The sequence below is a fragment of the Procambarus clarkii genome, chromosome 14 (genome assembly GCF_040958095.1).
Source record: "Procambarus clarkii isolate CNS0578487 chromosome 14, FALCON_Pclarkii_2.0, whole genome shotgun sequence".
NCBI lineage: Eukaryota > Metazoa > Arthropoda > Malacostraca > Decapoda > Cambaridae > Procambarus > Procambarus clarkii.
Genome location: NC_091163.1, coordinates 26846803 through 26865430, shown reverse-complemented (window position 1 = coordinate 26865430; position 18628 = coordinate 26846803). Strand labels below are relative to the sequence as shown.

The 18628-nt window shown below is 39.1% G+C and overlaps 1 protein-coding gene across 1 annotated transcript; it reads left to right on the top strand.

Moving 5' to 3' along the window:
* The first annotated feature begins 489 nt into the window (after nt 1-489).
* Nucleotides 490-16729, top strand: LOC138364596 (DNA-directed RNA polymerase II subunit RPB1-like). Its single transcript, XM_069324426.1, has 13 exons — nt 490-617; nt 1029-1298; nt 2686-3001; nt 4565-5078; nt 5372-5594; nt 6429-6674; nt 7232-7441; nt 8601-9647; nt 9888-10199; nt 10435-10698; nt 11200-11362; nt 11551-11708; nt 14436-16729. Exons 1-13 carry the CDS (start codon nt 543-545, stop codon nt 16386-16388), a joined length of 5751 nt encoding a protein of 1916 aa, XP_069180527.1. The 5' UTR covers nt 490-542; the 3' UTR covers nt 16389-16729.
* The last annotated feature ends 1899 nt before the right edge of the window (nt 16730-18628 follow it).

The following is an 18628-nucleotide window of genomic DNA, read 5'->3' as shown; positions in this document are numbered from 1 at the left end:
ACACTGAATAAGTATATGCCCTTTGTGTATCCAGTTTTGGGAGGGCTATGGCAGTCACTTGTACAATATCTTATAACAATTTATAGTAAAATCTTCCTAAAAATCACCTTTGAGTATATCAGGTAGCTGCTCCCAATCCCCACCCTAATATCAGAAACTGACCATGTGGGGCAACTGGGGCATACCAGTTAACCCAGTGTATGGTGGGGCTGCTGCCCCTGATTATTATAGCAGTCACAAATGATAAAGGTAGGTCATGGCAGGGCTGAGTTCTTATGAATGGGCTGTGAGATTGAGTAGTTTCCAAGTAACTGTCTAACACCTTTGTAGGAATGCTTGCAGATATCCCTGTCTTGGGATATCTGCAAAATACTTGTTCCAAAGAAATGTACATATGTCCTGTGACTGGATCACTTGAAGAACAGCCAAATAAACTGCTCAATCACTTTTGAATAACTATTCCTTATTTATACATCTGATCCTAACATAGTTTTCTTTACAGATTATTGGGGCCTCCTAGTAAGCACAAATTTGTTGCCAATATGGCAATAGAAAGCAAAGCACCCTTGCGGAGTGTCCGCAGGGTGCAGTTTGGTATTCTGAGCCCGGACGAAATTGTGAGTAACATTAATGTTTACATTTATTCAATTTGGTTTTTCAAATTCTGTATAGCAGTTACTGTGGGAAGATTTGATAATGGGCATGGATTATGACCTGTAGCAAACTATTTCTTTCAAATGTATTTTAGGAAAATGTTCGTTGGCGATGTTGGACGTCACTATGTTCATGCCGGTACAGGTTTTAAATCCTACTGGAAGCCAACATCCCAAAATAAACATTAACATTTTCTACATAAGGTTACTGTGACATTATAATTCCCAGAAATGTACAGTCATATTGGGCTCTTGGTTGGGGATAAACAAGTAAGGGATGTGACAGTAAATATCTGAAACTCGCCACGTGTACTTATCTCCAAAGTACAAATACTGACACTGTTTTAAATTTATTTGCCTACCTTTTCCTTTCAGCGGCGTATGTCGGCAACAGAAGGTGGAATAAAGTACGCTGAAGTTTATGAGAATGGAAGGCCCAAGCTTGGAGGGCTCATGGATCCACGACAGGGCTGTTTGGATAGGAACACCCGCTGCACTACATGTGCCGGCAACATGACGGACTGCCCTGGACATTTTGGTCACTTGGAGCTTGCCAAGCCTGTTTTTCATGTTGGTTTTTTAACAAAAACGATGAAGATTTTAAGATGTGTGTGCTTCTATTGCAGCAAACTTCTCTTCAATGCGGTAAGTATTCTGAATGAACTGGGCATTTCTCATAAAATTACCAGATTTTCAAATGATAAACCTCAATCAGTTTGTGGTCTGAGAATGTTATGTCCCTGTTAATGTCAAGTGTTGTACAAGACATTAGGTTTACACTTCCCTTACAACTCCACTTGTGTATACAGATGATTGCATACTTTCTAGATACTGTATCCCAGGACCATAAAACTCGCACTCTCATATAGAACGCACCCCTATTTTACAAGGAAATTTTGTGGGAAAAAACTATTTTAGTATGTTTCATCATACTGTACATTTATTGAAATATATTGTAAAGTGGAATTTGTACCCCAACTCTTACCACCTCTAAGATCAGCTGTATAGTTGTTTATATTTTGGCCAAGTGAATTGCTATACAGGATTTGAAACCTGTATTTCTGGATGTGATGTTTTGTTTTGCCGCATCAGACAATCAAGGCGCTCTGGTTTTGTCATTCACTCTTGTTAATGGCTGACAGGCTGACAAAAGTTTAACATTCCTTTAAAATTTCTAGGAGCATTTTTCATTTAGATAATGAATAAATGTTAAAGGTAACAGTCATTAAATAATGTATGCCATAAGCATATCAGGTGTGGGTTATGTATGCTGGGTAAGGTGGCGAGATAATGTGAATTTCCTTCTGCTAATGTATATCATAAGCAATTTTTCATAAGTTTGTAATAACTCTGCATGTTTTCAATATTTTATTAACTCAGTTTACTGTAGTTACTTAGTTATAATTTGGCTGGTTTACAATATTTTCATGCCTGGCGAACTTACACAGTATGCTCGTCCAGCACCCTAGGTTATGGCACTCTCTCATCCATAATGCATTATAAGTATTATTATATGCATTTTGTTTTTGCAGTTTATCATTACTTCATCAAAATGTTAGCCTAATCTTTATTTTTTACCTTCTTCCACTATCTCAAACTTTCTTACATTTTAGACACTACACTTTCATTGATTGAAAGTGTAGTGTCTGTAGTTTTGCTGTGCAAAACTTTCCCAGTTTTGCACAGCACTGCAAAATGATCTGACCATACCTTGAGGTGCTTCCGGGGCTTAGCGTCCCCGCGGCCCGGTCGTTAGAGTTTCCTAAAACATTCCTCATAACTTAGTCTCACATAAACCTAGGATGTTGAACATCCTTTAATTTTTTACACTAACAAACTACATTCTGTACATCTGTTCTTGATTTATTACTTTCACTTTCCACTCTGCCATATAAGCTTATCCCTGCTTTTAGGTGCTGGGCACGTGTAGACCTCGGATTCAAAGCTATTTTTACCATTTTGTTAATACATTTTTGGGAGTTTACTTCCCACTCTTTTGTTTTCCTTTCATTAATGTGCTTTTTAATTTCAGCAATATCCCAAAATACGTGAGATTGTGACAAAGTCCAAAGGGCAGCCCCGAAAGCGACTTCAGCATGTGTACAATTTGTGTAAAGGAAAAATGATTTGTGAAGGTGGAGATGAAATTGATGTTAACAAGGATCCAGATGATCCCACCATGGCAAAGAAAGGATCAGGCCATGGTGGTTGTGGTCGATATCAACCAAACATTAAACGAGTTGGTTTGGAACTTGTAGCAGAGTGGAAGCATGTAAATGAAGATACCCAAGACCGAAAGCAGATCCTCACTGCTGAGCGTGTATATGAGATATTCAAGCATATAACAGGTGGGTTAATATTATTAAATTAATTTTATTTATTTAGGGTATTAATGTTTTTTTTTATTTAAATTATATTTCCACGAAACCTTTAATTTTAATGAAAATGTGGCTTGCATAAAAGTACACATGATATATGCATTGGTGTCGAGACATTAGTGAGATTTCTTTTTTCAACTTTGAACTTTTCAAGTTTTCATGGATTTAAATTTGCTAGTCAAATGGGTATTCAAAACTTGAAGGAAAATATATTCTTGGTAAGCAGCCAAGATTATGCTAGGTACCATAAGTAAAGGAAATAGTTTGGGATAGAGGAGCAGTGAACCTAGGAAAATCTAGAATGCATCTGAGACTTCAGAAAAAATTCAACGTACTGTTTGGTGTTGGGGTTAGATTTTCGGGGAGCATATCCTTCGTGAGAGAAACTCGGCACTTATGGTAGGTGTTCGCTCGTCATGACATTAATATAAACTGATGGAAATGGATATTTTGCATTTACGATCTTGTAAAGTACACAGTATTGACCAGATTTAATTGTTGATAGTTCCCTGCTACCTGTGTCCATTACTGGAATATTTTCAGTACAGTAATGTACTGAAAATATTCCTGTGTACATTACTGTACTGGAATATTTCCTCAAATTATTTTTTGCTACAGTATTTTGTGCAGGAATTAGCAATTGAAATATTATGTACTTATGCCACCAAGTATCATAAAGTATTAATTTGATACTATATATTATAGAGTGCAGTGGTTATTTAGTTGTAAGTTGGGATATGTGTAACTATGTGGTAATTGAATTCCACCCTTAGGTTTTGCCCTAGATAATTGGCAGTTTTCCTAGTGTCTGAAAATTTCATCTCTCTCTTGGGTGAGCATGCACCATATTGCTATCAGTAGCCGAGTTGTTGCCATGTTTTTTCATTGCTTGGTAATTTCTAATGGCCCTTAACAGATTTTATTTTCCTTAAAATATTTCTGCTCCTAGTTAATGGTGTGTTGTTTTTTAATGTTTTTGGCATGAATGACTAAAATGTTGGTTTCACATCACATATCATAGACCAATGTTTTTGGTCTGCTCTAGATATTTAGTTGAAACAAAATTTGCAGAAACAGTTGCTTCAATGACATTATTTTCTAATTCCTAAACTATACATAAATATTAGCAAGGTGTGTGTGTGTGTGTTGCATTATAACAGTAACCAAATACAGTAAGACAAAACTACCATTGTCACAGAATTAAAAAAAAATCCTTACTAGTAAAGCCTGTGTGTTTATCTCGGCACTGTACAGAAAGTGCTGCAGGTGTTGATATGCTATTTAATGTGGTATTCATATAAACTTCAGTGTTAGTGTGCATTTTGTTGAAATAAAAACGTTATATTTATAATTTGAGCTATACTGTATATGCTGTATTTATGGACAGTATTTAGATTTATAATTGTATAATTATATAAAACTTATGTTTTTACCTATGTATAGTTATTTATTTAAAAAAAATGAAAAAATATTTAAATAGTATTTAAATCACTTAGTAGCTCATATTGTTAACTTGTGCCATTCTTTCATTAGATGAGGAATGCTACTTACTAGGAATGGATCCCAAATATGCCCGACCTGACTGGATGATCATGACAGTATTACCTGTGCCACCTTTGCCAGTACGGCCAGCTGTAGTCATGCATGGTTCAGCTCGTAATCAAGATGACTTGACTCACAAATTGGCCGATATTATAAAGGCCAACAATGAACTTGTGCGCAATGAACAAGCTGGAGCAGCTGCTCACATCATAGTGGAAAATTTGAAGATGCTTCAGTTTCATGTGGCTACTTTAACAGATAATGATATGCCTGGAATGCCTAGAGCCTTACAGAAATCTGGAAGACCACTAAAAGCTATCAAAGCTCGCCTTAAGGGCAAGGAAGGGAGGATTCGTGGTAACCTCATGGGAAAACGTGTAGATTTTTCTGCCAGAACTGTTATCACTGCAGATCCCAATCTACGTATTGACCAAGTTGGAGTACCTAGATCCATTGCCCAGAATCTTACATATCCAGAAATTGTAACACCATTCAACATGACAAAGTAAGTTTTTTTTTTTTTGAGAATGTGAAATAGCAGTTCTTTATATTATATTTTATATAATATATTTTTATATATTTTTTTATTTCTATATTTTTTTTTTTTTTTTTTTTTTTTACTTGAACTTTACTTTATCAATATACAGTACTTGCTTTTCTTAATAAGCATGGCATATTCGTAACATAATTAAAACAATCTTTTTTGTGTATGCCTTAGGGAAACCCTAAGGCAGGCATTTTTAACATTTTTTCCTATTTTGCTTCCCTTTACAATAAATGTATTAAAATTTTCATCAGAATGATGGAGCTTGTGAAGCGTGGTAACAACCAGTATCCTGGAGCAAAGTACATTGTACGTGACAACGGGGCTCGTATTGATTTACGCTATCACCCAAAGCCATCTGATCTCCACCTTCAGTGTGGCTACAAAGTTGAGAGGCATATCACAGATGGTGACTTAGTCATTTTCAATCGTCAGCCCACTTTGCATAAAATGTCTATGATGGGACACAGAGTTAAGGTAAGTTACCGTTGGGGTATTTCCGGGGTTTAGCGTCCCAGTAAACCGGTCTTGTTGACCAGGCCTCCTTGTTGCTGGACTGGTCAACCAGGCTGTTTGACGCTGTTTGATCAGGTATCCTTTGGAGGTGCTTATCCAGTTCTCTCTTGAACACTGAGTGGTCGGCCAGTTATGTCCCTTATGTGTAGTGGGAGCGTGTTGAACAGTCTCATGCCTCTGATGAGAGTTCTCTCTCACCTCTGCTCTTCAACTACTCTTAAGAACTAGAGTATTTCATTAATTCATATTATTTAAGATTAATTATTATATTTGTAGATCAGATTTAACATTTTCTAATATAAATGAATATTGTAAAGATAAATCTGTATTGGAAATGTTTAACTTAATTGCTACATTTAATATGAAAACAAGATGGATGTATGTGCCTTGTCTAGAATGTCTTGATAAAAGTATTTTGTGGGCATGTGTATGGGAAGGAGGCTGAATTTGCCCTGACTTGTGCTATATAATGAAAAATAACTTTTAAAGTATCTGAAATGAGATTAAGGCTTTTACAGTACTTCAATAATGGTTAGCCTTTTACAGATGTAGAACAAATTAGTCATCAGCTTAAATGTTGCATTATTCACATGCAGCTTCCTATTTGTAGTCTTACTATGGTCAAGATTTATAGGTGAAAAATGAGTTAGTACCAGACTCTAAAGTAGCAAGAGACCTGCAGTTACACTAAGAATATTGACAACATAATTTAAACTATCTTTTTATTGTTGCAGAATTTAGATTTGTATTATTTTAAGAAATATTCCATGTTATTTTATTTTACGTGTGTTACAGGTATTGCCTTGGTCAACCTTCCGAATCAACTTGTCAGTAACATCACCATACAATGCTGATTTTGATGGAGATGAAATGAACTTACATGTGCCCCAGAGTATGGAGACTAGAGCTGAAATTGAGAACTTGCACGTGACCCCCCGAATGATCATTACCCCACAGGCCAACAAGCCTGTGATGGGTATTGTACAGGACACCCTGACTGCTGTCCGGAAAATGACCAAGCGAGACGTATTCTTGGAAAAGGTAGTGTGTACATTGTTAGTGATTTAATACTTTTCACTGCCCTGGCAGGCGACCAGCCACACACTTCAATGGCCCCAAGTGGCCCAAACTTAAAAAAAATGATCATATGTCGTTCTTAGACCAAGATAAATTTTGTAAACTTTTAACATTTTTAAATTATCTTTAAAAATATTAAATTTGCAATTTACTATTGATTTAAAATTATTTTTGGTTTAATTTTTTTGTTTGTATTCCTGTTACGATGTTGATCCTTTAGCAAAAGTTGGTGAGTTTGACATGTAGAATATAAAAAAAATCAGAGTTTGAGCAAGTTTGTGGAAACACCTAAGATTTTTGGCTGTTTTCAACTTCATTTTGTCTTTCAACTTTTCATTTTGGCTGTCCCTTCATTTTGCCTTCGAGTGGTCACTTAGTTTACCATATTACAGTATAGAAAGCTCATTCAATGAGGATTCCCTGCATGTCTGATATTATTTAATATTCATAGGTGGGCTATTTAACTTTTTACATACATTCTCTACTTCTTTAATGGTATACCATAATTGTTTTTTCTTTAGTGCGAGATGATGAACTTGCTGATGTTTTTGCCAAACTGGGATGGACGCATGCCCCAGCCAGCCATCCTCAAGCCCAAGCCATTATGGACAGGGAAACAGTTGTTCTCACTCATCATTCCTGGTAATCTTAACCTAGTCAAGACCCATTCTACCCACCCTGATGATGAAGATGATGGCCCTTACAAATGGATCTCCCCTGGTGATACAAAGGTATGAAAATAATTACTTTGATCAGAAAGTTCAGTAACGTTTGCTTTGTCTAATAGGACTCGGACTCGGACTTTGCACCTGGACTCGGATCAGAAATATTTAAACTTCATTCATAAATGTTTACATGTGTACTTAATATTGGCACCTTAATTCCTTATTTGGTGTAAGATCATCTATTAGCTTGAGTGGCTTGTGTAAAGTATCACTTTTAGAGCATTTTTTCCTCATATTAGAAATCCTCTAAATTTGGTTCCCTACTGACTCTGCTGCTCGTGTAATTTCCTTTACGTAATGCTGCCCATCCTCCTGTTTTGGTAGTACGTACTTAGTATGATGAGTACTTGTTTATATTTGACGATGAGGACCATAGTATATATACCGACATACAATGAAATTAGAAAGTAGAAATCTGAACTATTGAGTTGGACAGACTGGAAAATTTTTTACTTGTTGCTTTGACAACCTAAACTAACCTAACCTCCCGAGGCCAAATATAGTACATATGTGTGCTATTCTAGGCCGAGGGATATTTAAGTTTGTTTTAGCTTTATATATTTTAAAATAATTCCTTACTAGTCAGTATACTACTATCTAAAAGGTACGTACGAATTCGGACTATTGACGATCGTCTCAATAGGTACTATCTAAACAGGAGGATGGGTTGGAATAATGTAAATGCCAACCAATGTTGAATCATTTTAGACCTATCCATTTAGATCTTCACTACTAATATGAAGCCTGGAATAATGTAAATGCCAACCAATGTTGAATCATTTTAGACCTATCCATTTAGATCTTCACTACTGATATGAAGCCTGTATATCACCTGTGAAGTTCATTTGTTGTTCTAATTGTGTTTAGTGCAGGAGATATGTGTGTTTTTAAGTTCCTGTTAAGATTGTGTGCATTAATATTCCTACCTCTCCTGGTGAAAACTGTTTTGATTGGCTGGAGTGGCATCTCAAAAAGAACCATTGACTTTGTGCATAGGGGTATAGTAATTTTTAGATTTTGATTATTTTGTGTATCATTATTATCTACTTCAGTACCTGGAGAGATGTATGTCATTCAGTGTCAGTATATTGTATAATTCAATCATACTGACACCACCTAGATATAAGTAACTTGTATTTTTGTAATATTTAATAACAAATTCCAGGTCTTGGTGGAGCATGGAGAGTTGATCATGGGCATTTTGTGCAAGAGAACACTTGGTGCTTCGTCTGGATCCATGTTGCACGTTGCCTGGATGGAATTGGGACACGAAATTGCTGGCAGATTTTATGGCAACATCCAGACTGTTGTTAATAATTGGCTACTTCTAGAAGGTATGAGTATTGGAATTGGAGATACTATCTCTGATCCTGCTACCTACCGAGTCATCCAAGACACCATTCGCAAAGCTAAGGAGGATGTGATAGAAGTGATCCACAAAGCTCACAATGATGAACTTGAACCTACTCCTGGTAACACACTCAGGCAGACCTTCGAAAATCAAGTGAATCGTATCCTGAATGATGCTCGAGATAAAACTGGTTTATCTGCCAAGAAGTCATTGACAGAATATAATAATTTAAAGGCTATGGTGGTATCTGGTTCTAAAGGTTCCAATATTAACATTTCACAAGTTATTGCTTGTGTAGGGCAACAGAATGTTGAAGGGAAGAGAATTCCATTTGGCTTCCGTAAGAGAACACTTCCTCACTTCATCAAGGATGACTATGGTCCGGAATCTAGAGGATTTGTGGAAAATTCCTACCTTGCCGGCCTAACTCCCTCTGAATTTTATTTCCATGCTATGGGTGGTCGTGAGGGTCTCATTGATACAGCTGTGAAAACTGCAGAAACAGGATATATCCAGCGACGTTTGATAAAAGCTATGGAGAGTGTAATGGTAAACTATGATGGTACAGTGAGAAACAGTGTTAGTCAAGTGATTCAGCTTAGGTATGGTGAAGATGGATTGGCTGGAGAGTATGTAGAGTTCCAGAAAATGCCAACTGTTAAACTATCAAACCGTCTATTTGAAGACAAGTATAGATTTGATGTTACCAATGAGAGATACCTTCGTAGGCTGTTTAACGAAGACGTTGTTCGAGAATTGATTGGATCGCCCGAGGCTATCAGTATCCTTGAAGAAGAATGGCAGAAACTTCAAGAAGATCGGTTGGGACTGCGAGATGTATTCCCTAAAGGTGATACCAAAGTGAGTTTGCATTTCCCATTTTTGCTAAGTGTGTTTTACTAAGTGTACTTCCTATATATGAACCAAAAATATGGTTGGTAGTTTAGTAGTTTTATTTATGGTCAGTGTTCTTAGTGTGTGTCTTAAAGCACAAGTACATTAAATATATTACATTCTAAGATGTGTTTGGTCAGAATTTGAAATTTTTACTGCAAAAAATTACAAAATACTATTGCATATAAAATAATTATATCTCCACAGGTGGTGCTACCATGTAACTTGGAACGCATGATCTGGAATGTGCAGAAGATTTTCCACATTAATAAAAGAACATCAACAGATTTATCACCTGTTAGAGTGGTAGAGGGTGTGCGAGACATGTTGAATAAATGCACCATTGTAACAGGAGAGGATCGCATCAGTTTACAGGCTAATGAAAATGCCACGTTCTGTTTCCAGTGCTTAGTTAGGTCAACTTTGTGTACTAAGAAAGTAGCTGAAGAATACAAATTAACCAGTGAATCTTTCAACTGGCTTGTTGGTGAAATTGAGACCAGATTCCATCAGGCAATTGTGAGTATTAGCACCTATTAAAACTGTATACACAATATTATTTTACATATTTATTTAAGAATTGTCACCAATGTAACAATTTGGTTGACATCCGATTAGGGTTAGCAAAGGATAGTTTTGCCATTTGTGGCTTTACTACTTTTTGATCTTTTTTACTAAATTTGGTACACACAATTATACAGTGTTTTAGTTTGAAGAGTGAGCTCCAGTTCTTTAATGATTTATTATTGCTTAGGCTGCTCCTGGAGAAATGGTTGGGGCTTTAGCAGCCCAGTCACTTGGAGAACCTGCTACTCAGATGACGCTGAACACTTTCCACTTTGCTGGTGTATCATCCAAGAATGTAACATTGGGTGTGCCAAGGCTGAAGGAAATTATCAACATCAGTAAGAAACCCAAGGCTCCCTCCCTTACAGTGTTTTTGGTTGGAGATTCAGCTAGGGATGCTGAGAAAGCCAAGAATGTGTTGTGTCGTCTGGAACACACAACTTTACGCAAGGTAAGAACTGATGGTGAAACTGACGGTGCTTTTGGGGTTTTATTTGTCTGTTTCTTTATCTCTTGTATTATAAATATTTCTTTTCAATATTGGATAGTGATGAATATATTCCTGTAAAGTCTTAGAAATCAAATTAACTCGTCCATCAAGGATATATGGGGAAAAATAATCGCCAAATTTTATTTTATTTTTTTCAAAATTTTCTTCTTTCCTGAATTAAATACCTAACTGCAATTTTTAAGCAAAATTTCCAGCCATAGAGAGAACATTTGTGGGTTGTAGAAATTGTGGGAGGTAGCATCGTACTGTACAAAAATGTAACCCATTATGTGCATTAGCCATATTGTTATTCATAAAGTAGCAAGCTGGATTGTGTGGAGTTAAAATATGGAAATTACCAACCTGCTATAACAAAAAAAAAGTTAAAGAAGAGAGTTTTAAGTGCAGTTGGAACCAGTCCTTATTAAGGGAACTGTAAGCAAACTTTTTGACATTTTGCAGGTAACATCCAACACTGCCATCTACTATGACCCAGATCCCCAGAACACTTGTATTACTGAGGATCAGGAGTTTGTCAATGTTTATTATGAAATGCCTGACTTCGATGTCTCTAGAATCTCCCCATGGCTTCTTCGCATTGAGCTTGATCGTAAAAAAATGACAGGTTAGTAATGTTGATTAATGTAGAAATTAAAATGTGGGATGCTGTATATTGCTTGGATCTTATGCACTGCAGAATTGATTGATAAATGTTCAAATAATGTTTTAAGTCTTCTGTATTGACAAAGTATATTAACATTAATTATTTGTAGAGTTGTAACACTATGTAATAAAGAAATTAATTTCATGCAGATAAGAAGCTGACTATGGAACAAATTTCTCAAAAGATCAACTCTGGCTTTGGTGATGATCTTAATTGCATCTTTAATGACGATAATGCAGAGAAGCTTGTACTCCGGATCCGTATTATTGTTGGTGACGACAAATTGGCTGATGATGCAGAGGAACAGGTTATTTCACTTTACTCTGTCCTTTAATGTTTTCAATATTTATAAAATTCATTAGGCAAAATTTACATGAATATTCTGGACATTAGAGATATCTAGCACATTAAATGTTTAAATCCTTTTATTTAGTATGTTGCTTCTAGTCCAGTCAGTTCTATTTTTATTATTGATCTGATGGTCTAAAATTCATCCATTTTCATAATAAAAGTGCATGTTATATTTTCTTTGTCAGATGCTCTACTTTTGGTAAGCACTCAAGCACTCTTGTCCCATACTTTCTGGGGGAGCTGATAGGTGCACGCTCCTCTTTACATTCCTCTCTCGTGCTGTCTAAACTCGATTATGGCTGTCCTGTTCACTTGTCTGCCCTTATGTAACTCCTTTTTTGTAACAAAGTACAAATAAAGTAAATATATGTGTACAGACAAAAGAATGGGGGTGGTAGGAGAAGACAATACACCTCCACCCTTCGTCTTGATGCTCTTCACCATAATTTGCTCCATCTTAGCTCTGGTGCCTTTCGTTTGACCCCTATCCAGAGCCTGATTGTTGAGACCGGCATCCTGTCTACAAGATCGCTGTAATCGCTACTGTCTTCACTACTTTGCACGGTCTCAATACCCTCACTCTCTCTTATGTCGTACTTTGACCATTACCCCCTCCTGTGGGCCCTCTTCCCTTTCATCACCTTCCCCTTTCTGTACGGTTGTCTCACTTGCAAGGTTCACTCTCGGTTCGTGTTGCCAATTATCTCCAGCAGATTTAAGATAGTTGAGATTTGCTGGGTTCCCAGCCATATTGGTATTTCCTTAAATGAGCGTGCGGATGCTACCGCTCATTTAACAACCGACTTCTACCCTTTTATTCATGCTAGTTGGCAGGATCGCTGGTCTTGTCACTGGTAACAAGCAGGGTGGTGTGTCCCCGTGGCCTTCCTCCTACCACCAGAACCGGCGGTCGGAAACAACCCTGACAAGGTTAGGTATTGGCCGTACCCATTAAACTCACGGGCACTTGGAGCGCCACCCTGTTCCTTATTGTCCGAATTGCATTGTCCCTCTTATGGCAGTGCATATCCTTGTTGAATGTCCTGACTTCCAGGATGTGGGTGCGTCTTGCTTCCCGACTGTCCCTCGATAGTATCCTTGGTGAATCGGATGCCTTTGATGTTGTTCGCCTTATGCGCTTTTGTTCTGTTATTGGCATCCTTAGTGATATTTTGCGCCTTTTGAATATCTTGCACTTTTGACAGTGCTACATAGCTTCCCTGGCTTGGTGCCTTCTTTTGATAATTACTTACTTTTACTGCTTTTGCAGTAGGCTGTGCAGCGTAGATATTTTCCAGATATCACACTGCTTAATTTATGATTGAGGGGTTACTTACCTTGAGGTGCTTCCGGGGCTTAGCGTCCCCATGGCCCGGTTGTCGACCAGGCCTCCTGGTTGCTGGGCTGATCAACAAGGCTGTTGGATGCGGCTGCTCGCAGCCTGACGTATGAGTCACAGCCTGGTTGATCAGGTATCATTTGGAGGTGCTTATCCAGTTCTCTCTTGAACACTGTGAGGGGTTTGCCAGTTATGCTCCTTCTTGAGGTTATCTTGAGATGATTTCGGGGCTTTAGTGTCCCGCGGCCCGGTCCTCGACCAGGCCTCCATCCCCAGGAAGCAGCCCGTGACAACTGACTAACTCCCAGGTACCTATTTTACTGCTAGGTAACAGGAGCATAGAGTGAAAGAAACTCTGCCCATTGTTCTCGCCGGCGCCTGGGATCGAACCCAGGACTACAGGATCACAAGTCCAGTGTGCTGTCCGCTCGGCCGACCGGCTCCCCGGTCGCCCCCCCTTGTGTGTAGCAGAAGCGTGTTGAACAGTCTCGGGCCTCTGATGTTGATAGTTCTCTCTTGAGTACCTGTTGCACCTCTGCTTTTCAACCGAGGTATTCTGCCATCCTGCCATGTCCTGCCATGCCTCTCTAATATTTTCCACGTGTAAATTATTATGTATCTCTCCCGCCTGCGCTCAAGGGAGTACAGATTTAGGCTCTTTAGTCGGTCCCAATAGTTTAGATGTTTTATTGAGTGGATTCTAGCAGTAAAGGATCTCTGCACGCTCTCCAGGTCAGCAATTTCTCCAGCTTTGAGAGGGGCTGTCATTGTGCAGCAGTACTCCACTCTAGAGAGCACAAGCGTTTTGAAAAGTATCATCATCGGTATAGCATCTCTAGTGTGAAAAGTTCTTGTTATCCAACCGGTCATTTTTCTTGCAGTTGTGACGGCTACTTTTTTGTGTTCTTTAAAGGTAAGGTCTTCCGACATGAGTACACCCAGATCCTTTACATTGCCTTTTCGTTCTATGTTATGATTTGCCTGAGTTTTGTACGTGGTTTCCGTTTTTATAGCGCATGAGCTGGAACTTATCTTCGTTAAACACCATATTATTTTCATAGAAAAAACCTGATCTACATTTGATTGGAGGTTTGCCGTGTCCTCTATGTTGCCTAATCTCATGAAGATCCTAGTGTCATCTGCAAAGGATGATACAGTGCTATAGCTTGTGTTCTTGTCTGTCCGATATGAGGATGAGAAAAGTACTGGGTTGTGCTTGATTAGATTTAAAGATTGTGCTTGATTAGATTTTTTAAAAGAATTCTTGTTGGCTTGTTATATAGTTTGTGGGGCTAGTGACTAGTATAAGGGATGTCATGCTTGCTTACCAGCTTTCTCTTGCAGGTGGACAAGATGGAAGATGATACTTTCCTGCGGTGCATAGAGGCAAATATGCTGAATGACCTGACTCTGCAGGGTATTGAAGCCATCACCAAAGTGTACATGCATTTACCCCAGACTGATGAAAAGAAGCGCATCATTGTAAATGACCAGGGCGAGTTTAAGGCTATAGCTGAGTGGCTGCTAGAGACTGATGGAACTGCTCTCATGAAAGTACTCTCTGAAAGAGATGTAGATCCTGTTCGAACCTCCTCTAATGACATCTTGGAAGTATTCGAAGTCCTTGGAATTGAAGCTGTGCGAAAATGTATTGAAAAGGAAATGAATGCTGTGCTCATGTTCTATGGTCTTTATGTGAACTACCGTCATCTTGCCTTGCTTTGTGATGTTATGACGAGCAAGGGTCACTTGATGGCTATCACACGTCATGGAATTAATAGACAAGATACTGGTGCACTAATGAAATGTTCATTTGAAGAGTCTGTGGATGTGCTGATGGAAGCTGCATCTTGTGCTGAAGTAGACCCTATCCGAGGTGTTTCTGAAAACATTATGTTAGGACAGCTTCCCAAGATTGGTTCTGGTTCATTTGACTTAGTATTAGATGATGCTAAGTGTAAGTTGGGTATGGAAATCCCCATGCCAGGACAAGGCATGATGATGGGTGGAGGAATCTTTATAGCATCATCACCATCTTCAGGGATGACGCCTGCCCAAACCCCTTGGGCTTCAGGAGCAACACCATCAATGTCACCCTATGGTGCATGGACCCCTGGTGTAGGTAGTGGTATGACACCAGGTGGGCCATCTTTCTCTCCAGCTGCAGCTAGTGAGACAACAGGCCTCTCACCAGGATATTCTCCAGCTTGGTCTCCACAACCTCGCAGTCCAGTGTCTCCAGGCTGCACGAGTCCATACATTCCAAGTCCAGCCAATGCGCTCTCACCCTCATACTCTCCCTCATCACCAGCATATCAGCCTACACCTCCAAGCATGACTCCAGCTTCACCAGGATATTCTCCAACTTCTCCCACCTACAGTCCAACAAGCCCACAATACTCCCCAACCTCACCGCAGTACTCTCCAACAAGTCCATCATATTCTCCCACATCACCATCTTATAGTCCCACCTCTCCATCATACTCTCCAACATCACCATCCTATTCCCCAACTTCACCATCATATTCTCCCACATCACCATCATATTCTCCCACATCACCATCTTACTCTCCCACATCTCCATCATATTCCCCTGCAAGTCATTCTTATTCTCCAACATCCCCCAGCTACAGTCCCACTTCTCCCTCTTACTCTCCTACCAGTCCATCCTATTCGCCCACATCACCATCCTACTCGCCAACATCACCCTCCTACTCGCCAACATCTCCGAGCTATGCCCCTAACTACTCTCCATCTTCTCCTGGATATTCTCCAACAAGTCCGTCCTACTCCCCAACCAGTCCATCTTATTCACCCAGCTCCCCTCAGTATTCACCAGCTTCCCCGTCCTATTCCCCATCGTCCCCCAAGTACTCTCCCACCAGCCCCAACTATTCCCCAACAAGTCCCACTTACTCACCTGGCTCACCCTCGTATTCTCCCAGCTCACCAAAATATTCACCTACAAGCCCAACTTATTCACCCACTTCTCCTTCATATTCACCGTCCTCCCCTAAATATTCGCCCACATCGCCCAAATACTCGCCCACATCACCCAAGTACTCTCCAACATCTCCTACATACAGTCGCTCTAGTCCTCAGTATAGTCCTTCAAGTCCAAAATATTCCCCAACTTCTCCAACCTATAGTCCAAGTAGCCCCAAGTATAGCCCTACTAGCCCCACATACAGCCCAACTACTCCAGGTTATAGTCCAACATCACCTTTGTACTCTCCAAGCTATGAAGAAGATGAAGAGGAACAAAGGAGAAAGCAGAAAAAGAAATCAAAGCGCTAGAACTTGCAACCTAAAGATTTTATATTACATTAGTTATTTTTGTGAATCGATTTCTGTATGTAGTAAGTACATAGGACACTCTTTGGTTTACGTATAATAACATTGAAGGTAAATGATTTCTCCATAAAGGTATTGAACTATATATTTTGTACACATTTTACATTTTTTTTTTTATAATTACCTACTGTAAGGAAATGGGAATCAAAGATGGATAAGGCCGAGAGAAAGGCCTTTATTATGTTATGTTAAATGAATGGTAATTCTTGTTATTACAGTACTGTATATGGAACTTTGGTTTTAATTTCCTACCCTTTGAAATATTAATGTAAACCCTCACAAAAAAAATCACCTTATATTTCTGTTTCCCTTTAAGTTTTGCAATTACCTTTAATATGGCTATGAATGAACCCAATAGCATAAAGGGCCATTCACATTGCAAATAATTATTTACTTTGAATGTGGTGAGTTTTGTTAGCCATGAAATTGCTAGAATAGACAATTTTAATGCTTAGTTCTCACAATGGACATGATCATCTGCTCATAGTTTTTCCTAAATTGGAAAACTAGTTACAGATTTAGGATTATATTAAATGGAACTATAATATTCTTTTAATGATTGTCATTTAATCATTTTACTTAAGTGGGCAGATATATCCAGAAAATTGTGGTTCTGGATGTTATAATTACATACATCGCTTTATCCTTGGTCATTGTGACCTCTCATTCTCATTGTTTTATATTTTGGACCATTAAAAATTAAAAAAAAAATCGATTTTTATTCTCACTATATTATATGCTGTGTATACTTAGTAGTGGATACAGATAAAATGGAAGTTTTGCCTGGGTGGTTCAGCATTGAGGAGTTTGCACACCTATAGGTGCTTGGTGAGAGTTGAAGCTCCATGGTGACTATCGTTGTGGTCAATTCTTTGCAGCACTACCTATATTTGTCGCCGTCTTGATCATTTGCACCATACTGGGTTGCGCCTCAGCTCTGGTGCTTTTCGTTCAACTCCTACCCTCAGCTTGTACGCTGACACTGGCTTTCTGTCTCTCCAGGATCGCCGTGATCGCTACAGTCTTCGCTGTCTTGCGCGATCCTTACAGCATCCTCACTCTCACCTCTATCGTGCTTTGACTTTTACCCCTCCTGTAGTTCATGTTCCTCTTTCTGTCCGTTTGTCTCTTACAAGATTCTCTTTCGGTTCGTATTGCTAATGTTTCTCGTATTGTTCCCTCCTAGCCCCCGTGGACGGTTCCCCTTCCCAAATTTTGTACTTCTCTGACCCACATCACTAAAGCTTTTACTCCTCCTAGTTCTGAAACGCCTCTTCCTTGAGCACTTTTCTTCTCACTCCCACTCTTCTCACTCTCACTCCCGAGTGTTGTTATATTATTTGGAGTGTTGTTATATTATCATAGCAATATGGAAGTTGTAGTGAAGGACCTGGTGACTCTAGTGGGAGCCCTGAGGACAGAGTTGGACTCTGCGGAAGGAGGTGCGTCAGCTGAAAGAACAACGAGAAGTAACGAAGGAGGAGACCAGTAGTAAAGGGACCTCGTCTTGGAGAGTTGTGAAAGACAGGGGCCTTAAGAAGACTTTGATAAAGCCGCCTTCAAACGCCATAGCAACTTATAATTCATTTGACGTTTTGGAGGGCGAGTGCTGTGGTGAGATTGCGGATCGCGCAAAAGGGAAAGCAACGAAGAGCAAGGAAGCGCAGGCCCCATAGAGAGTAAAGGAAGTACCTAAGCAAACCTTAGTTGTGGGAGATTCCCAGATAAGGTATTTGGATAGAACGTTTTGTGCTAGAGATAGGGGGAACAGGTTAAGGGTTTGCTATCCCGGAGCATTGGTGATATTATAAACAACATGAATGATATTATGGCTGGAAATGGGAACAATCCCATTATTTGCATCAGCGTGGGAGGAAATGATGTTGGTCGAGTTAGGAGTGAGGAACTGATTCAGAGGTATAAAACAGCCATAGAATTAGTTAGGAGCAAGGGAGGAATCCCGATCATATGTGGCATTCTTCCAAGAAAGGGAGTGGGAAATGAATGAATATCGAGGGCACTTGGTGTCAATTGCCGGCTGGAAAGATATTGCAAATCAAATGCAATATCTTTCATAGACAACTGGGAACACTTCTATGGAAGAAATGAAATGTATGCTCGTGATGGGGTTCATCTATCGAGAGCTGGGGTTGTTGCTGTTGCGAACTCGTTGGAAGAAGAGG